Raw genomic sequence first — 18214 nt, 5'->3', positions numbered from 1 at the left:
CTCTCTCTCTCTCTCTCTCTCTCTCTCTCTCTCTCTCTCTCGTCTCTCTCTGTCCCCCACTCTCTCTGTGTGCCTGTGTGTGTGTGTGTGTGTGTGTGTGCGTGCAGCATGTGAATGCAGTCAGTGTCCAAGGAGGGCAGAGCCTGCATCTAATTCCCTGACAACATTTGCAGGTTTTCAATACCAGGCATGGTGACACATGGCTTTAATCCCAGCACTCTATAGACAGATGCAGGCTGTTCACTGAGGCCAGCCTGGTCTACAGAATGAGTTCCAGGACAGCCAGGGCTACAAATAGAAACACTGTCTCTAAGTGTCACAGAGCTAAGTGGAAAAGGAAAAGCATAGTCTCTCTTCAACACCTTGGATAGATAGAAATTGTCAGGCTGGGGAGATGGTCGAGTGGTTAAGAGCATCGACTGCTCTTCCTGAGGTCCTGAGTTCCAATCCCAACAACCACATGGTGGCTCATAACCATCTGTAATGAGATCTGATGCCCTCTTCTGGTGTCTGAAGACAGCTCCTGTGTTCTTTGTTTATATATAATAAACACATGATTTTATTTTTTTTTAAAGAAAGGTGGTAATCGTCTTCACTGGGGAGAGTAGAAGGAAGGAAACAGGGGAAGGGGTGGAAAGGAGGTCACTGGGAAGCACTGGTGGAGGGGGGACAGTGGCAAACAGCAGGGCAGCAAAGAAGCAAAGCCTGCACCAGGGGATGATGGGGTAGGGAGCTGGAAAGACAGAGTGTGGTGTGGAGAAAAGATGGAGGAAGTGAAAAGAGCAGACTGAGTCTGAGGGAGCCTGAGGCTGTGTCTCCAGGAGAAGAAGCAGCAGTGGAAACTGCTAGAACAATCACTGGGGCACCTACTGGGTGAGAACAAACCAGTGACTCTGTGAGTGCTGCATGCGTGGGAGTGGGCAGAAACTGGTGCTCTGGTTGTAAATTTCCTTGATTCTGACTGCACTTTTTGCAGAGGATGTGCTGACCACGCCAATCTTTTTCTTTTTCCTTTCTTTTCTCTTCTTTGTTTCTTTCTTTTCTTTCTTTCTTTCTTTCTTTTTTTTTTGCATTTCAACTTTTATTTGAAAACAACTTAAATTTTAGACAAATGATTTTAGTATATAAATTTGATTTTTTTTATACTGAATATAAAGATTTCCCTCATTAATCTCTCATGTGAAGGGTATTACAGGCCTGAAGAAAGACACATTCTGCACACAAAGTACACCTAGTATGTGTGGCACTGGTGACAAATGGTGTCCTGCTCCTGCACATACATTAGGACCAAGTGGTGACATCACACATCAAAGGGCTGCCATCACTGTCTGTGGTTTGTTCATGTTGACCTTGAGGAATTTGCTGGGCTGGTAGGCTTCCTTCTGGTTCTGGGGCTTGGCTTTGAGCCTCCTGGTGTCTGCTAAGGACTCCGCCCCTTTCACTCTCCCACTTGTAGGCACTGCTGGCTTCTCTCTACTTTCCACAGGGGCGACTGGCTGCAGCACGCATCTACTGCGGACCACCACTGGAGACTTGGTTATTTTGTTTCTTTACCCTGATTCCAAGGAACCCTGAGGGCGCAACTGCAGGTGAGTGAGATGAAGGGGTGGCCAATGAGAGAGTCCTGAAAAAGTAGGCTCAGTATTCAGGTCACAGTAGCAAACTCCACGGGCCCTCCGGGACCTCAGGGACCTCTGCATGTGGGACTGAGCACCAGAGCCACCAGGTCCTGTAGGGATTCCCAGAAACAAGTAGGAAAAGGGGCACTAGGAACCTGCAAGGCTGGAGCGCGGAAAGCCCAGAATTCACAGTCCAGGTGCCTGGGACTTTCTCAGTTCTGTGTGCTGGGTCCTGTGCGGAGCGGTACTGAGGATTCCTGATTTTCTCAGCAGCTCTGGGCGCACCCTAGGCTGCCTGGGCTCAGAAAGGACCATGGCAAAGACAGCCACCACCAAGTGCAATCTTTCTCTGAATCTGGGCCTTTTGGTGCTGCTGAATTTTCTGGGGACCGCAATGCTGGAAGGTGAGTTCCCAGGGTCTACATGGAGGGGTCTACATGGAGGGGTCTACATGGAGGTGGTTAGGGCACTGAGCAAGGAATTGGCTAAGTCAGAAAGTTCTCTCAGTCCTGAGCTCCCAGGAAGCTCCCAGGCTTCCTCTCTACTTCACCACCTCTGCAACTGGGACCCTGCCTCTGCCTGCCTCTACTCTCCTCCCCCACGCTGCACATAGAAGTTCTGAAAAAAAAAAGTTATGGCAGGACAGCATAGAGGGGATACAGGGTTGAAGGTTACAGCAGACAGAAAAGAATACCTGGTGATGTCCTCAGCACCAGTGGGGTCCTTAGGAAGGAAGTCTAAAAACCGGTCTCTGGGACTGGATATGCTGGGCACTGTGCTGACCCCTACTGGAGAAAGACTCAGACAGCTGACCTGACCCTAAGGCAGGCTGTGCTCTGAAGACTGCCTTCCTGGGGATTCCTCACAAGCTCTGCACCACTTCAGAATCTGTTCTTGAGCTTTCCTTCCTACCTTCCCATCCACTGTCTCATGGTACCTCCAGACTGGCGGGAAAGAAAGGTTTAAGGAGATACATTGGGCCTTCAAGCAGGTCACCGACAGACAGAGATCTCTTCCTGAAAATGGAATAGGTGTGTGGATTAAAGTGGGAGAAGCTGAGGTCTGATGGCCAACAGTGCTGTGTGACAGAGCCCAGAGGGAGCAGGGATGAGCACTGAGCTCACAGCTGGCAGCTGCCCTCTCCAGGACAAGCTGGGGCATTGCTTCAGGAGCTTCCCTCAACACCAGGCTCCATGTTGAATTTCCAAGTGCTCCATGATGCCTCCCTTCCCTCTCTGTGCTCAGATAGATTTTCATCCCCAGGAACATATATGTTATCTGACATACTTTATACTTCAGTCCTTGATAGTAGACAATAAGTGTACTTTTGAGATAATCCTGCTGATAACATGGTATGCATTGGGGTGGGGGAAGGGGTCCGACAAACCTGAGACAGCCACTATACTCACAGAACAGAAGATGCAGAGATGGTGGGCCTCTTGAATAGAGTCACCTCTTCCTGACCTTTGCCCTTCAGAAGAATGCTTGGGGTCACAGGAACATGTGTCCTATGGCTTTGCACTCCCAATTTGGAACTCACCTTCATGTTTCTCTCACAGATGCACACTCCCTTAGTTGCAACTTGATCATCAGGTCTCCTACCAAGGCAGAACCTCTCTGGTATGAAGGACAGTGTTCAGTGGATGGAATTGATTTCCTTTCTTCTAATAACGTGAACAAGACCATGCCTTTGGGTAACCAGGAGCAGATGGCAAATGCCACCGAAGTGCGGACATGTTTGACCCAGTGGCTAGACCTATTGGGCCAGGACTTAAGGGACAAGGTGTCTGAAATCAAAGTGCACACTACCAAGCCCAGTGGTGAGTGTGGGACTGAGCACAGAGGCAGAGATGGTTGGCAAGAGAGGAGTTGCAGAGCACATGGAGGAATGGGATGTGAGTGTCTTTGTGTGAAGGAGCTGAGCGCTTGTGGTACTGTGCAGGCCCAGGGTACACAGTGGATAAAAAGAGAAAGTCGTGTGGAAAAGATACTGACACCCAAGCTTGTAGAGAAAGACTTGATTTTGAGGGTGTAACGAATGAATCAGAAGGGAAGAATGATGGTGTTGTATGTGACTTGCAGGTCACCCCACTTTACGGGTCACCATGCTTTCTAAGCACAGCCATGAACAAATCATTAGTGCTTCCTGGGAATTCAACATCAGTGAGAATTATTCCTTCATCTTGGACCTAAAGACTATGAAGTGGAAACTGATTAATCCTGTACTAGAGGACATCATGAAAGAATGGAAAGATGATGAGACATTAATGAAACATCTGAATTTGTCCATAGCAGAATGCAGTCAAAAATTCAATGAATTCTTAAATCAGCACGAGGAAAGAACAAGTAGGTATTACCTGGATTGTCAGAAGGCACTTCTTCTCATTTCATAGACTGAGTGAGTGAATTCTGGGGAGTGTTCCTGGCTGGGGAGACAGTGATGACCACAGGGATTCCTCAGTGCATCTCACACCCGTGTTCCTCACTCCCTGTTAACCAGTGGTACAGGCTCTGCATGGCCTGCTGATGAGCCCCAACTCTGTGTGCATCACTGTACACTTCCCGCCCTCTCATCCTCAGGTAGCTGCCCTTCCACCAGCTCCACCACCACTTTTTAAAGGATTTACCATCTGACTCTGGCACAGTTATACACCAGCAATTTCCCCAGCATCCAGTGATACCCACAGTTCATTTATCAACTTTTGGGATGGTTTGATAGACATTAACTTTCCTTTGTAATGAAATAAACTCTGCTGAGACATCATTTATACAACTCCCACTCCTCTGTCTACTCAGGACTTTGTAAATAGGTCTGGCATGTGAGTCACTCTGGCTGCCTTGGGAGAGAAGGTGCTAATGGAGGTGTGTATTTAACTTTATGGAGAACTTTCCTATGTTTTTACAGATCAACAAGGGCCCCAGATATCACCCAGTCTCCACCTACCAGCCAGGTTCCTTATAAGGAAGTATTGATCGCTGTGGGACTCATCTTCTCCATCATCTTTATTATTTTCATTTTCATATGTGTGAAGAGGATGTGTTGTACCCAAGGAGGTGAGGAGCAGCGTGGGGTCTCATCCTGTCCTTGGTAGTGTTGTTTGTCAGGGGACTTGCAATGGGTGTCTCACTGAGTTACAGACGGTTTTGAGTACTGGGAGCTGAACGCAGAACCTCTCCAAGAACAGCAAGGGAACTTCTGAGCCTTCTCTCAAACCCTCGAATATTTTTTTTTCTTAAAAAAGATTTTTATTTTATTAATGTATGTGAGTACAGTGTCGCTGTCTTCACACGCACCAGAAGAGGGCATCAGATCCCTTTAAAGATCACGCTGAGCCACCATGTGGTTGCTGGGAGTTAATTTAGGACCTCTGGAAGAGTGAGCAGTACTCTTAAATTTTTTTTGAAGTTGGATTTGCTGGGTTTTTTTTATTATTGGTTGTTTTATTTAATTACATGTCAAATGTTACCTACTTTCCCTGGCTCCCCTTCTGCAACCTCCCTATCTTATCCACCCTCTACCGTGCTTCTATGAGGGTGCTCCTTCACCCACACACCCGCCCACCTACACACATCTATCTCACCCCTGAAACATCCTCCTGTGCTGGGGCATCAGGCCTGCACAAGACCAAGGGTTTCCTGATCCCATTGATGCCAGATAGGCAGTCCTCTCCAACATATGTATCTGGAGTCATGGACCCATTCATGTGCACTTTCTGGATAATGTTGTAGTCCCTGGGAGCTCTGAGTGTCCAGTGAGTTGATATTGTTATTCTTCCTATGGGGTTGCAATCCCCTTCAACTCCTTCAGTCATTTCCCAGGCTCTTCCATTGGAGTCCCTCTCCTCAGACTGATGGCTGGCTGTATCTGTTTCTGTATTACTCAGGTGCTGACAGAGCCTCTCAGAGGACAGTTATACTAGGTTCCTGTCAGGAAGCTCTTCTTGGTATCAGTAATAATGTATGGGTTTGGGATGGATCCCAAGGAGGGGCAGTCTCTGGATGGCCTATCCTTCAGTCTCTGCTCCAGGTTTTGTCCCTGCATTTTCTTTAGGAAGGAACAATTCTGTGTTGAAAATCTTGAGATGGGTGGGAAACCCCATCCCTCAACTGGCACCATGTCTACCTATTCCAGGGGGGGTCTCTTCAGGTTCTGTCTCCTCTCTGTTGGGTATTTCAACTAATGTCATCCACACTGGGTCCTGGGAACCTCTAGCTTCCCTGGTGTCTGGTACTTTCTAATGGTCCCCTCTTGTTCCATACCCGACACAGCTACACATTTCTATTCCTTTCTCTGACCCTCTGAACTTCTCTCCTATCTCTTCACATACCTGATCCTTCTCGACCTTTTCTTTTCCTCCTCTCTCTCTAAGGTTCCTCCCTCCTCAGTTGATCATTTTGTTCCATCTTCTAAATAGAATTGAAGCATCTACAGTTTGGTCTTCCTTCTTGTTTAGCTCCATATGAGTTTGTGATTTGTAACTTGGGTATTCATTTGTTTAAAGATTTCATGAAGTCATCATTTTTAATAGCTGCGTACTACTCCCTTCTGTAAATGTATCACACTTTCTGTATCCATTCTTTCATTGTGGGGTAGCTGGGTTGATTCAACCTTCTGGTTGCTATAAATAAGTTTGCTATGAACATAGTAGAAGAGATGTCTTTATTATATGTAGGAGCCTCTTTTTGGGGTATATGCCCAGTAGTGGTATAGCTGGGTCTTCAGGTAAAACTATTTTCAATTTTTTCAGGAAACATCAGATTGACTTCCAGAGTGTTTTTCCCAGCTTGTGATCCCACCAGCAATGGAGGAATGTTCCTTTTCCTTCGCATCATCGGCAGCGTCTTCTGTTGCCTGAATTTTTGATCTTAGCCATTCTGACAGGTTTGAGGTGGAAGCTCAGGGATGTTTTGAGTTGCTTTTCCAGACAGCTCAGGATGTTGGACATTTCTTTAGGTGCTTCTCAGACATGTGATAATTTCCTCATTTGAGAATTCATCATTTAGCTCTGTACCCCACTTTTAACGGGGTTATTGGTTCTCTGGAGTCAAACTTTTGAGTTTTTTGTATATTTAGGATATTAGACCTCTATCTGAGTTCATGTTGATAAAGACCTTTTCCCAGTTGGTGGATTGCCATTTTGTCCTATTGACACTATACTTTGCTTTAAAGAAGCTTTCATTTTTAAGAGGTCCCATTTGCCAATTGTTGATATTGGAGCCTGAGACATTGGTATTCTGTTCAGGATATTTCCCACTTATTCTTCTACATTCAGTGTATCTGGTTTTATGTGGAGGTCATTGATCCACTTGGACTAGAGTCTAAGGAGATACAAATGAATCACTTCACATTCTTCTGCATCCTATTCACCAATTGATCCACCACCATTTGTTGAAAAGGCTTTGTTTTTCCCTCTGGACGGTTTTGGCTTCTTCTTCAAAGATCAAGTGACCATAAAAGGATGAGTTTATTTCAATGTCTTCAATTCTATCCCATGGATCTACCTGCCTGTCTCTGTACCAATACCATACAGAGTTTATCACTATTGCTCTGTAATACACCTTAAGATCAGGGATGGTGATCCCCCCAGAATTTCTGATATTGTTGAGAATAGTTTTTGATATCCTGGATTTTTTGTTATCCCATGTTTACTGTCATCATCCAGGAGATTCTTAGCTTGGCAAGCAGTTGGCACTATTGGATTTCACATTCTAGCAGACCCACGAGATGAATTCAAGCCTCCGAGTGCCCATTCATGTTTGAAATTAACAATGGACACATTGAAAATGACATCACACATTGCTGAGTGGTCTGGTTTTCATACCTTGATTCATGAAACAGATAAATGTTTAAAGAGTATTTTTGCCAGGCAGTGGAAGTGCCAGCATTTGCTCCCAGCACTAGAGAAGCAGAGGGAGGCTAATCTCGGCCTTCATGGACACTACTCTGTACACGAGTTCCAGGACAAGCAGGGCTACCAAGAGAAAACATGTCTAAAAAATAAAATGAATAAGGAATGTTTTCCATGCACAGGTAAAGGGCACACCAGAGCTTAACGCTCTTTCCAGAGAGGACGACTCACCATCAGGACTATGTGATTTTCAGCTCCGTGTCTAACAAACAATCAATTCCCCTGACAGACAGACAGAAGTACACAGAAACTGAAAAGATGACTTCACCTTTCCCCTGTTGAATCATTAGAAGGAACCCTGTAGAAGGAACCCTGTCATCTCTGTATGTGACCTGATCCCTCCCAAATACTGACATGTGAACTTTCAGAATGCCTCACATGTTTCTGTGGCTTGTGCTGTCTAGCAATCCCCCTGGGCCCCTGTTGGAGATATTCACCTGGTACCAAGGAGGAACATGGGAAGAGAATGGGCCTCATCCTGTCAGAAGGTCCACATTTCCATGAACACCCTTCAGTCATGGCTCATGCTCCTGGAACTTAGTACTCAGTTACTGTAAGGGGACCTTGTGTCTGTCTACCACTGGGGCTTCTGCTTGATTCATTGTCTTTCAGTGTATGTGCATGGAGTCTTTTTCCATGGTACCTTCACCTGTTGCTATACTATTTTAGAGTTGTTTCTCTATCAGGCATCTCAGTTGGGTGTGGTCTCTCCCTACAACTTAGTGCACACTTCTTCTGAGTCTCCCAGACTCCAATCATGAGCTTCAGATACTCATTGAGACTAATTGTGGGCTCTGGTCTCTATGATTTCCTTAACTTTACCTTTCCACATTAGTGCTACTTCCTGCAGAAACACAGTTATCAGATGTAGAAAGTGCTCACTGAGCTTCCTAAAATGTCTCTGTGGCTACAGAGTTGTCACCCTGAATTAGAAGGCTTCTGGCTCTTTGCCCTCCTGCTTATTGACATCCACTGAAGGAGGAGTTGTCAGAACATATAGGTGGGTTCTAGCTGTAATATCAGGTTGCAAAGAATTTTCAAAGAAATGACTTCCACTATTGCAGTCACTTCATTCTTGTGTATTTGCTAAAGGCCTGGCTTAGGAGAAACTGTGCAAGACATCTCCTCAGTTGTTCTACCCAGGTGAGATAGGATTAAGTTTTTCACTGTGGTTTTAAAACTGGCTGCTCATTTTGCACATATTAAAATCTGTTCTAATTTTCTCATCAGGAGTCAATGCCTGTGTTGAGGTGAGCTCTGCAATTAAACAGCTTTGGAGAAGTCACCCCAGTTCCTATAATTAGCCTCTCACTAGACTCCTGTTAGCAACCCCAAAGAACACTCAGTGGAGCTTCAAAATGTCTGCACAATTTGTACTTAGATCTGTCATTAAGTTCTACTTCTGGTGTGTGTGTGTGTGTGTGTGTGTGTGTGTGTGTGTGTGTGTGTGTGTGTGTGTGTGTGTGTTACAAATATGTTGTTCTTGGAGGATAACTTCCACTATTTGTGTCTCAGGGGACTTTCCTATTTTTCCCTTTTCTTAAAATTAGGTCTTAATCAGGACTTTAGGAGTCTGGCTTCACCAGAAAGCCATGATTGAGGATAGGACCAGTTATGGAGTCTCCAATGAATAGAAAACCGGATGCAGGGTCCAAGGTTGGCCTAGACCTGGCTCCCCATCACCATGTGAGTTACATCACCAGCTCGCCCACTAGAGTACAGACAGCTTGTCTTCTAGGTTCTGGCTTGCTCCACTCCACTGCCACTGATGCTTTCCTCGGTGTTCATTCATGGCACTGGCATTTCCAAAGAGCTCGAGTCTTCTGCTCTAGCCACACCTTTAGTAGTGTCCTGGGAAGAGCTCTATTCATGGACTCCAATTCTGTCACACAGTGCCAAGCCTCAGCTGTTCTCCATGACCCCTTCACATCTTCAAAACCAGGAACACCAAGCTAGCTCTTACACTGACTAGTTCTGGAACCTCACAAGGTCGAAACTGGCCAGGACTTGAACACAGCTTGTGTACTGACTCTCAGGAATCCCTTTCCCGATGATCTCACTTCAGTGGAGCTGCTCTTTCCTGATGACTGTTTAGTTCTCAACTCCAGCTGTAGAGCATTGAGTATCCCAGCAAAGCAAAGGTTCCACTAAAGTAGTTCTGGACTCTTGTTAATCACAGCCAATTCTTCAGCCCCAGCAACATAGAGCCATCCATTCTTAATTCGAATGACTCGGTAGCATTTGCTTCTCTGAACATCACAAGTCAGGCCTCCATTGTCTGCACTGCTTTCAACATGCCTGTCATCTAAGGTCCTGAAGAATGGACCAGGTACCTCTTAACACTCAATGGCTTTTCTAGCCAAGAGGTCCTTCTAGAAACTTCCCCAAAATACATGCCCAGGTCTGCTGCAACAAAACCACACACTATCTTGGTACCAATCTTTCTTAATAAGTTTTACTTTTCCTGTGGTGACACATTATGACCAAAGGGACTTGGGAAGGATAGAGTTTGTGTGGCTTACACTTCCAAATCACTGTTTGTCCTTTGAAAGAAGTCAGGACAGGATTCAAAAATGGCAGGGACTTGGAGGCAGGAGCTGATGCAGAGGCCATGCATGGGTGCTGTTTACTAGATTTCTCCTCATGGCTTGCTCAGCCATACAGTCTCATACACAAGCCATCAGCCTTATAGGAAAGGACCACCGAAATGGGCTGTAAGCTGCATGTGATTACTGTGAAGAAGATGCCCTACAGGGTTCCCTCCAGCCTGAGCTGATGGAAGCATTTTAAAACCGAGGTTCTTTCCTCCCTTACCGCTCCATAATTTGTCAAACTCACATAAAACTGTGAAGCACATACCTTATATTTACCGGTTTCATTAGATATGGCGGTATTACTTGGCATTTCTCTTAGAACAACTGTGAGCCCCTCTGACCAAATCTTTATGCTCCAGTGCTACAAATGATGTCATAACTGGCCATTACACTCCATGGTCATTTTACAATGAATGAATCTGAAACATTCAACTTTTATTGTGAAGTTTGGTTAAGGCCTTCCCCTGTATTTAATAATATTTAGGCCATATTTTCTTTTTAAGAAATTTATTAATCTGAAGAGACGGCTGGGCGGTTAAGAGAACTGCTCACTCTCCAGAGGTCCTGAGTTCAACTCTCAGCAACACATACCGGCTCAGAGCTATCTGTAATGGGGTCTGATGCCCACCTCTGGTGTGTGTAGACAGAGACAGTGTACTCATATACATAAATAAAATAAAAATCTTTTTTAAGGAAAAAAATATTCGAGGGTTTGAGAGAAGGCTCAGAAGTTCCCTTGCTCTTCTTGGAGAGGTTCTGCGTTCAGCTCCCAGTACTCAAAACCATCTGTAACTCCAGTTCCACAGGATCCGATGCCCTCCTGGGGCCTCTGCAAGTACCAGGTACACATGTTACATACAGATGTACATACAGGCAAAACACTGATACACAGTAAGAATGAAACATAGACAAATTTCGAACAATGTATTTCACATAAATTATGCATCACAATTGGATTCACTATGATGTGTTCATATATGTGTGTAAGATAATTTGGTGACGACAACCCTTTAATCACTTCTCATGTCCCCTACCCACTTCCTGCTTAGGTTTCCTCTTCCAAATGCTGCCTCTACTTTCAAGGGAAGTTTCTTTAAATTAAAAAGTAATAATAATTGATCAAATGACTTAACTTGGACTCATTTATAGGAGTGTGGGCAAGGAGTTATTTGCAGGAATACAGGCTCCTTACTACTGACCTCGCCAATAAATACAATCAGCTCTGGCACCATTAAATGCAGAAAAATTCTCAGTGAGTGAGGAAGCTTATGAGGCCCTGTGGCTCCATGAAGGGATGGTTGACAGGCCAGCTCTTGTGCAGGCATCATGCAATTTCTCAGAAATATTCAGTTCAAAGGCACAGCACTGAGGTCATGCCTGGGAACAGTGTTCTCCTGCACCCATTCTTCCCTATGTTGTATGGTGTTTCCTGAATCTTGGATGGGGTAATATGGATGTTTGGTTAAGTAAATGCTTTTACCCCAATGTCTTGGGATCTTCCTCCTGGGACAACATTTTGGTGGTCTGGTTGGGAACCTCTCCTCTTGTCTCCTTTAGCCCCTCATTCCTCTGTGGCTTGTGCCAGTTGATGTAGTAGTCCTTGAGCAGCTGAAGTTTTCTACCTAGGGAGGTTTGAAGTGAGAGACACACTTTGATTGTGAAAGTAATACATCCTTGATCCTAGCACAGAAGTCTGGAAGTCTCTTCTTAGCTTCTACCCTTACATGTCATGACTTCTGACAAACAAAGATAGTTTAGAGCTCCAGGTCACCAAACCTCTTCTCAGACAGACCCATTTCGGGGTCAACAGCCATTACTGCATGTAGCGTGAAGGGAAGTAAGACAGAGAGAGTTCATGGGCAGTCCTAACTGGCTGTGTGGAAACAGCTTTCCAATTGTTCTGGGAATGAATGTAGAGTCAGTGTCCCTGCATGGGTCATGATAGGAGTGCCTGCAAGTGAGGTGCTCACAAGCTTGTTTCATTCCATTCTCATGGTCTGAGCAGAAGATAGTTTATTGAACTGGAAGTCAGACCGTCAACAGGTCAGTTTTGGATGCTGGTAAGATGGCTCAGTGGGTAAAGGCACTTGCTATGCAAGTATGAGGACCAGCATTCCCATCCCTAATAACCAGTGAGACACCTATTGCAAGTCACCTGCAGAACAACACTACCAAGGACAGGATGAGACCCCAGCCTGCTCCTCACCTCCTTGGGTACTACACATCCTCTTCACACATATGAAAATGAAAATAATAAAGATGATGGAGATGATGAGTCCCACAGGGATCAATACTTCCTTATAAGGAAACTGCCTGGTAGGTGGAGGCTGGGTGATATCTGGGGCCCTTGTTGTTGATCCTTAAAAAAAAAAAAAACATAGGAAAGTTCTCCATAAAGTTAAATATACACATCCATTAGCACCTTCTCTCCCAAGGCAGCCAGAGGGACTCACATGCCAGACCTATTTACAAAGTCCTGAGTAGACAGAGGAGTGGGAGTTGTATAAATGATGTCTCAGCAGAGTTTATTTCATTACAAAGGAAATTTAATGTCTATCAAACCATCCCAAAATTTGATAAATGAACTGTGGATATCACTGGATGCTGGGGAAATTGCTGGTGTATAACTGTGCCAGAGTAAGATGGTAAATCCTTTAAAAAGTGATGGTGGAGCTGGTGGAAGGGCAGCTACCTGAGGATGAGAGGGCTGGAAGTGTACAGTGATGCACACAGAGTTGGGGCTCATTAGCAGGCCATGCAGAGCCTGGACCACTGGTTAACAGGGAGTGAGGAACACTGGGGTGTGTGATGGACTGAGGAGTCCCTGTGGTCATCACTGTCTCCCCAGCCAGGAACACTACCCAGAACTCACTCACTCAGTCTATGAAATGAGAAGAAGTGCCTTCTGACAATCTAGGTAATACCTACTTGTTCTTTCCTCGTGCTGATTTAAGAATTCATTGAATTTCTGACTGCATTCTACTATGGACAAATTCAGATGTTTCATTAATGTCTTATCATCTTTCCATTCTTTCATGATGTCCTCTGGTACAGGATTAATCAGTTTCCACTTCATAGTCTTTAGGTCCAAGATGAAGGAATAATTCTCACTGATGTTGAATACACAGAAAGCACTAATGATTTGTCCGTGTCTGTGCTTTAAAAGCATGGTGACCCGTAAAGTGGGGTGACCTGCAAGTCACATACAACACCGTCACCGTTCACTTCTGATTCATTCGTCACCTCCTCAAGATCAAGTCTTTCTCTACAAGCTTAGGTGTCAGTATCTTTTCCACACGACTTTCTCTTTTTATCCACTGTGTACCCTGGGCCTGCACAGTACCACAAGTGCTCAGCTCCTTCACACAAACACACTCACATCCCATTCCTCCATGGGCTCTGCCCCTCTTCTCTTGCCAACCATCTCTGCCTCTGTGCTCAGTCCCACACTTACCACTGGTCTTGGTAGTGTCCGCTTTGATTTCAGACACTTTGTCCCTTAAGTCCTGGCCCAACAGGTCTAGCCATTGGGTCAAACATATCCGTACTTCAGTGGTATTTGCCATCTGCTCCTGGTTACCCAAAGGCCTGGACTTGTTCACGTTGTTAAAAGAAAGGAAATCAATTCCATCCATTGAACACTGTCCTTCATACCAGAGAGGTTCTGCTTTGGTAGGAGACCTGATTATCAAGTTGCAAGTAAGAGAGTGTACATCTGTGAGAGAAACATGAACGTGAGTTCCAAATTGGGAGCACAAAGACATAGGACACATGTTCCTGTGACCCCAAGCATTCTTCTGAAGGGCAAATGTCAGGAGGAGGTGACTCTATTCAAGAGGCCCACCATCTCTGCATCTTCTGTTCTGTGAGAACAGTGGCTGTCTCACGTTGGTCGGACCCCTCCTCTCACCCCAATGCATACCATGTTATCAGCAGGATTATCTCAAAAGTACAGTTATTGTCTACTATCAAGTACTGAATATAAAGTATGCCAGATAAAGTCCATATTCCTGGGCATGAAAATCTATCTGAACACTCAGGGGGAAGGGAGGATCATGGAACACTTGGAAATTCAACATGGAGCCTGGTGTTGAGGGAAGCTCCTGAGGCAATGCCCCAGTTGTCCTGGAGAGGGGAGCTGCCAGCTGCAAGCTCAGTGCTCATCCCTGCTCCCACTGGGCTCTGTCACACAGCACTGTTGGCCATCAGAGCCCAGCTTCCCCCACATTAAACCACACACCCAATCCATTCTCGGGAAGAGATCTCTGTCTATCTGTGACCTGTTTGAAGGCCCAATCTTTCTCCGTAAGTCTTTGTTTCCCAGCATGCTTATGGCCCCTGGTGTCTCAGACTTTCACAAACAGCTAAAGAGATACAATGCCCTACAGCTATTCTGTGAAGGAGACTACAAAAGGAAGCAAGCAAGACCTACCCTGGCGAATTTGTTGTCACATGCTTGTGGGAGCACTGGAATGTAAAATTAAATAATATTTTACTATAGAAACTTTTAACAAGTTTGCAATATATTTACACTAAAAAATGCAAAATAAAATACAATATCGCCCCAAAATAACACACACACACCCGACACAAACAAACACACACACACCCCCCATACACATACACATACACACACACACACACACACACACACACACACACACACACTCACAGAGGCTATTTCATGACTTATTTGTTGATCAACTACTCCTGAACAAGAATTTCCCAGGATGGCTTGATCTTCCCAGTGTCATTCCCTGAAGAAAACCGATTTTCTCTCTGCCAGCAGGTTGACCCAGGGGGAGAAGGGATAGTTGCAAATTCTATAGTTTGGGAAATGGTGTGAAATCCTGCCTTAAAAGAAAACAAGAACAAATGGTCATTGCCAAGGCTTTTAGAATGCAGTTTCTCATTTGCTGTGGACATGACCATAAAGAAAAATTCCCATTAGGTTTTTCCAGATGCTATTTGTCTAGCAGTTAACCTGTTGGGAACATTTTTAAAAATAAAATAATAAATATAATAAAAATAAAATTAAAAATTAAAAAAATAAAAATATATATATTAAATTGAAAGAAAAAAAAAACAAGAACAAAGGGGTAAAACAGGTCACAACATGAGTGGTTATGACTGCCTTGTCTCTGGAAGTTCCTATTCCGATCTGATGGAAAAATACCATGAAATGAAGGAAAGAAAGTTCGAGGACAAGACTTCACAGAATGGCTCTGGGCGTGCTAAGAATACCAGGGGAAGGCAGTCTTCAGAGCAAAGTCCATGGGAACTGTCTGAGAAGTCCTGCCTGCAGGGTCTGGCACTTTGCCCATACAATCAGCCCGGTGGCTGAAAACTGTGAGCCTCACCACAGATTGACAGGGATCTTCCCTTCCTTCCTTATTTGTTCTACAGACCTGGGGTGATTGTTCTACAGACCGTGCCAGGGCCTTAGAGTAACTGTTGATGCTCATCTTTCGGGCAGGAAGGGGTAACCATGTACAGGAGGAGCCTTTGAGAGAGCGGACAAGGGCGTCCCCTACCCTGTTTTTCAACAAACTTGCTTCCCTCCCCCAACCCCGACAACCTCCCCGCCCCCCACGACAGCCACTTCAGTCAGGACATTGCAACTCACCAGCGCACAGCGTAGACCCCAGACAGCTCAGAAAAACCAAAACGCATGAAGCTCCTGTGAAAAGATGATGCTCCGCGGCTGCATTCTTTGCCGTACCCGCCATGAGCAACAGGTGTGACCGGAGCTGTGAGAAGCGGTGAGGATTCTGTGCCGCCCCGCAGAGGATCCCGCTCAGAGATTCACGAAAATGCTGGTCACCAACGCTGTGAACTCCAGCAATTGTCAGGAACTTTGTAGCTTGCTTGTCCCTCCGTGAGGATCACAGCCACGCGGGAAGGCCGTCCGGCCAAACTGGGAGCCTGAACTCCACCCTCCATATGAGTAAGGATGCGCTGATTTCATTGTCCCGCCCACTTCTAAACCAATCAACCAACCAGCCCCTGTTGGTGGATCATTCCCCTCCCACTGTTTAGCATTCCTGGGCAGTTGCACGTGCACAGGAACACAACCTGCTGGCCTCCAGTAGGTGGCGCTAAAGGTCGCAGATAGAATGACACTTGTGCAACCAATTAAATGTCCCAGGCCCAGGCAGTGTTTAGGTTCAGGGCAATTGGGTCACTTTATCCTAAAGAGCTTTGTCCTGAGTTAATCAGCCACACCATCAGTCTCCCTCTCAAAGGCCTACCCCTCAAGTGTTCCCCTCTATGTTGCTTTCAATATGCTTGGTCCAAGGGAAGTGATACTATTAGGAACTCTGGCCTTATGGGAGAAGGTGTGGCCTTGTTGGAGAAAATTTGTCCTGTGAGGGTGGGCTTTGGAGGTCTCCTCCTCTGTCCAGGTTCCATCCAGTGTGGAATGAGACCCTCCTAGCTCCCTGCAGAAAGGAGTTTTCTCCTGGCTGCTTCTTGATCACACTGTAGAACTTCTAACTCTCCAGCATCACATCTGCTTGCATGCTGCCATGCTTCCTGACATGATGATAATGCACTGAACCTCTGAGACTGTAAGCCAGCCCCAATTAAATGTCTGCCTCTATGTACAATTTTCACCTAAAGTGAGCCTAACCTGGGTACTGTCCTGTTGAGGGGCGAGAGAGAACTTCTATGACCTTATAGAGGCTGGAGTGCCCTTATGACAATGAGGGAAGTCTGGGGGAGGGATCTGGCTATTGGAGCTCCTCAGAAAGGGGCCTGAGCACTCTCCTGACTTAAAGGTTGACAAACAATACGAAGTATTACAAAGTTTCCAACATACACAGAGCCTACAAAAGGAGTCCACCCCACGGAAAGATTTCTCTACACCTGAGTGGCAAAATAACCAACAACTTCCATGTCTTAAAGAAAGAACCCTTCCTTCAAAGGGTAAGAGACGCTTTATTCTGGAGACAAATATGGAAGAACAGGCCACCAGAGTGACCACAGATTTAGGTTACCCATATTTTTATGTGATATTTCTCTGTTTATGAATTTTCTGTAGTGAAGAGACACGGAAGTCATAAATCAAAAATCTCTCAAATGAATCAGTAGAGACATGAGGAAGGGATCTTACAGTAGAAACACAACTGGCCCAGATCGTGTCTGACAAAATTCTTAGCTTTTGGGTTGGTGGAATCAGAGGGTCTCTTCATGTATTTTAAGGACATATCTAAAAGTCACAAGAAAGTTAGGTCACAAAAGGACATAGACAGTAATTGGTTCCTAAGGGGACTGAAGATGGCCCTAGAAAATATGTCTCAGGACCTGGGCCCCTCAGCATCTCACATCACTGAGGATTGCTCAGTTAGCTTTCGTGGGTTCATGTCTGTCTAGGAGCTCCTGTTCACACATGCAAGGCTTTTCTATTGTTTCTAGGCCAGGCCCAGCTTTGTGTCTGTGTCTCTGATTTGTGTAACTCTTCTCCTCCTACAGATGGGTGATGTGTAGTGTCTTTACATGATAATGTCCCTCAAAGGGTATAACTTAAAGTGGCTGACAAGGAAGCAATGGAATATGCAAGCTTAGTTCAAATTTCTTTTAATTCATGATATGCAAGAAAATCTAACACAGTGGATATGTTAAATTCGTGAAGAGAAAAGTAAATATCAATATTAATCAAACAATGCCACAATGATATTGAAGCTAGGTGTGAAATAGCACATTAATGAGTGACAATACAACAGTTGATAGTATTGAGCAATTACGCCCAATTTGTTAAAGACAAAGCATGGGGACGTTTGCTGTGTCCAGGGTTTTATATCTCTAGGAAAGAAGAAGACTAAATTACAACTTAACAAAAGAAGGAAGCAGCCACCACCCAAAAACATCCAAATGACTATGAATTTCACAATAGACTGTGCTCACTGGTAAGAAAGATTTGTAGGATAAAGTAATTTCACCCTAACAGATTGCTAAAGGACTGTTAAAACAGACCAAAACAAAACAAGGAAACACAGAAGATTCTATAGGCTTGTGGAGGTAAATTTAAAACTGTATATTGGAAAAACCACAAAAAGAAACTTGTTTAATTGAATTTATAGTTTGGCAAGAT

The 18214-nt window shown here is 45.0% G+C and overlaps 3 protein-coding genes and 1 non-coding gene across 4 annotated transcripts in view; 3 read left to right on the top strand and 1 right to left on the bottom strand.

Moving 5' to 3' along the window:
• The window catches only part of LOC116893570 (histocompatibility antigen 60b-like), a 191589-nt gene that overhangs the window by 36012 nt on the left and 137363 nt on the right, over window positions 1–18214 (top strand). The gene's annotated exons all lie outside the window — the stretch shown is intronic.
• LOC116893571 (retinoic acid early-inducible protein 1-alpha-like) lies at window positions 1933–6483 on the top strand. Its single transcript, XM_032895278.1, has 5 exons — window positions 1933–2023; window positions 3179–3439; window positions 3702–3969; window positions 4525–4673; window positions 6368–6483. Exons 1-5 carry the CDS (start codon window positions 1933–1935, stop codon window positions 6481–6483), a joined length of 885 nt encoding a protein of 294 aa, XP_032751169.1.
• On the bottom strand, window positions 10885–16065 carry LOC116892998 (retinoic acid early-inducible protein 1-gamma-like). The gene is given in 7 exon segments (XM_032894960.1): window positions 10885–10951; window positions 11603–11744; window positions 12329–12481; window positions 13051–13314; window positions 13577–13837; window positions 15749–15956; window positions 15958–16065. Coding segments are annotated over 7 exon segments (1203 nt in total).
• Window positions 14999–15121, top strand: LOC116894993. Its single transcript, XR_004387184.1, has one exon. It is a non-coding gene; the product is annotated as a small nucleolar RNA SNORA32 (small nucleolar RNA).

Source organism: Rattus rattus, chromosome 2 (assembly GCF_011064425.1).
Source record: "Rattus rattus isolate New Zealand chromosome 2, Rrattus_CSIRO_v1, whole genome shotgun sequence".
Lineage (NCBI taxonomy): Eukaryota > Metazoa > Chordata > Mammalia > Rodentia > Muridae > Rattus > Rattus rattus.
The sequence above is the reverse complement of the archived record's forward strand: the minus strand, read 5'-3'. Positions and strand labels throughout refer to the sequence as shown.

Bases quoted from the DNA above. Each gene is read 5' to 3' on its own strand.
- LOC116893571 (XM_032895278.1), top strand. From the start codon at position 1,933: ATGGCAAAGACAGCCACCACCAAGTGCAATCTTTCTCTGAATCTGGGC. The intron at 3,970-4,524 runs GTATTACCTGGA...ATGTTTTTACAG, and splicing joins CACGAGGAAAGAACAAGTAG to ATCAACAAGGGCCCCAGATA. The intron at 4,674-6,367 runs GTGAGGAGCAGC...CAATTTTTTCAG, and splicing joins GATGTGTTGTACCCAAGGAG to GAAACATCAGATTGACTTCC.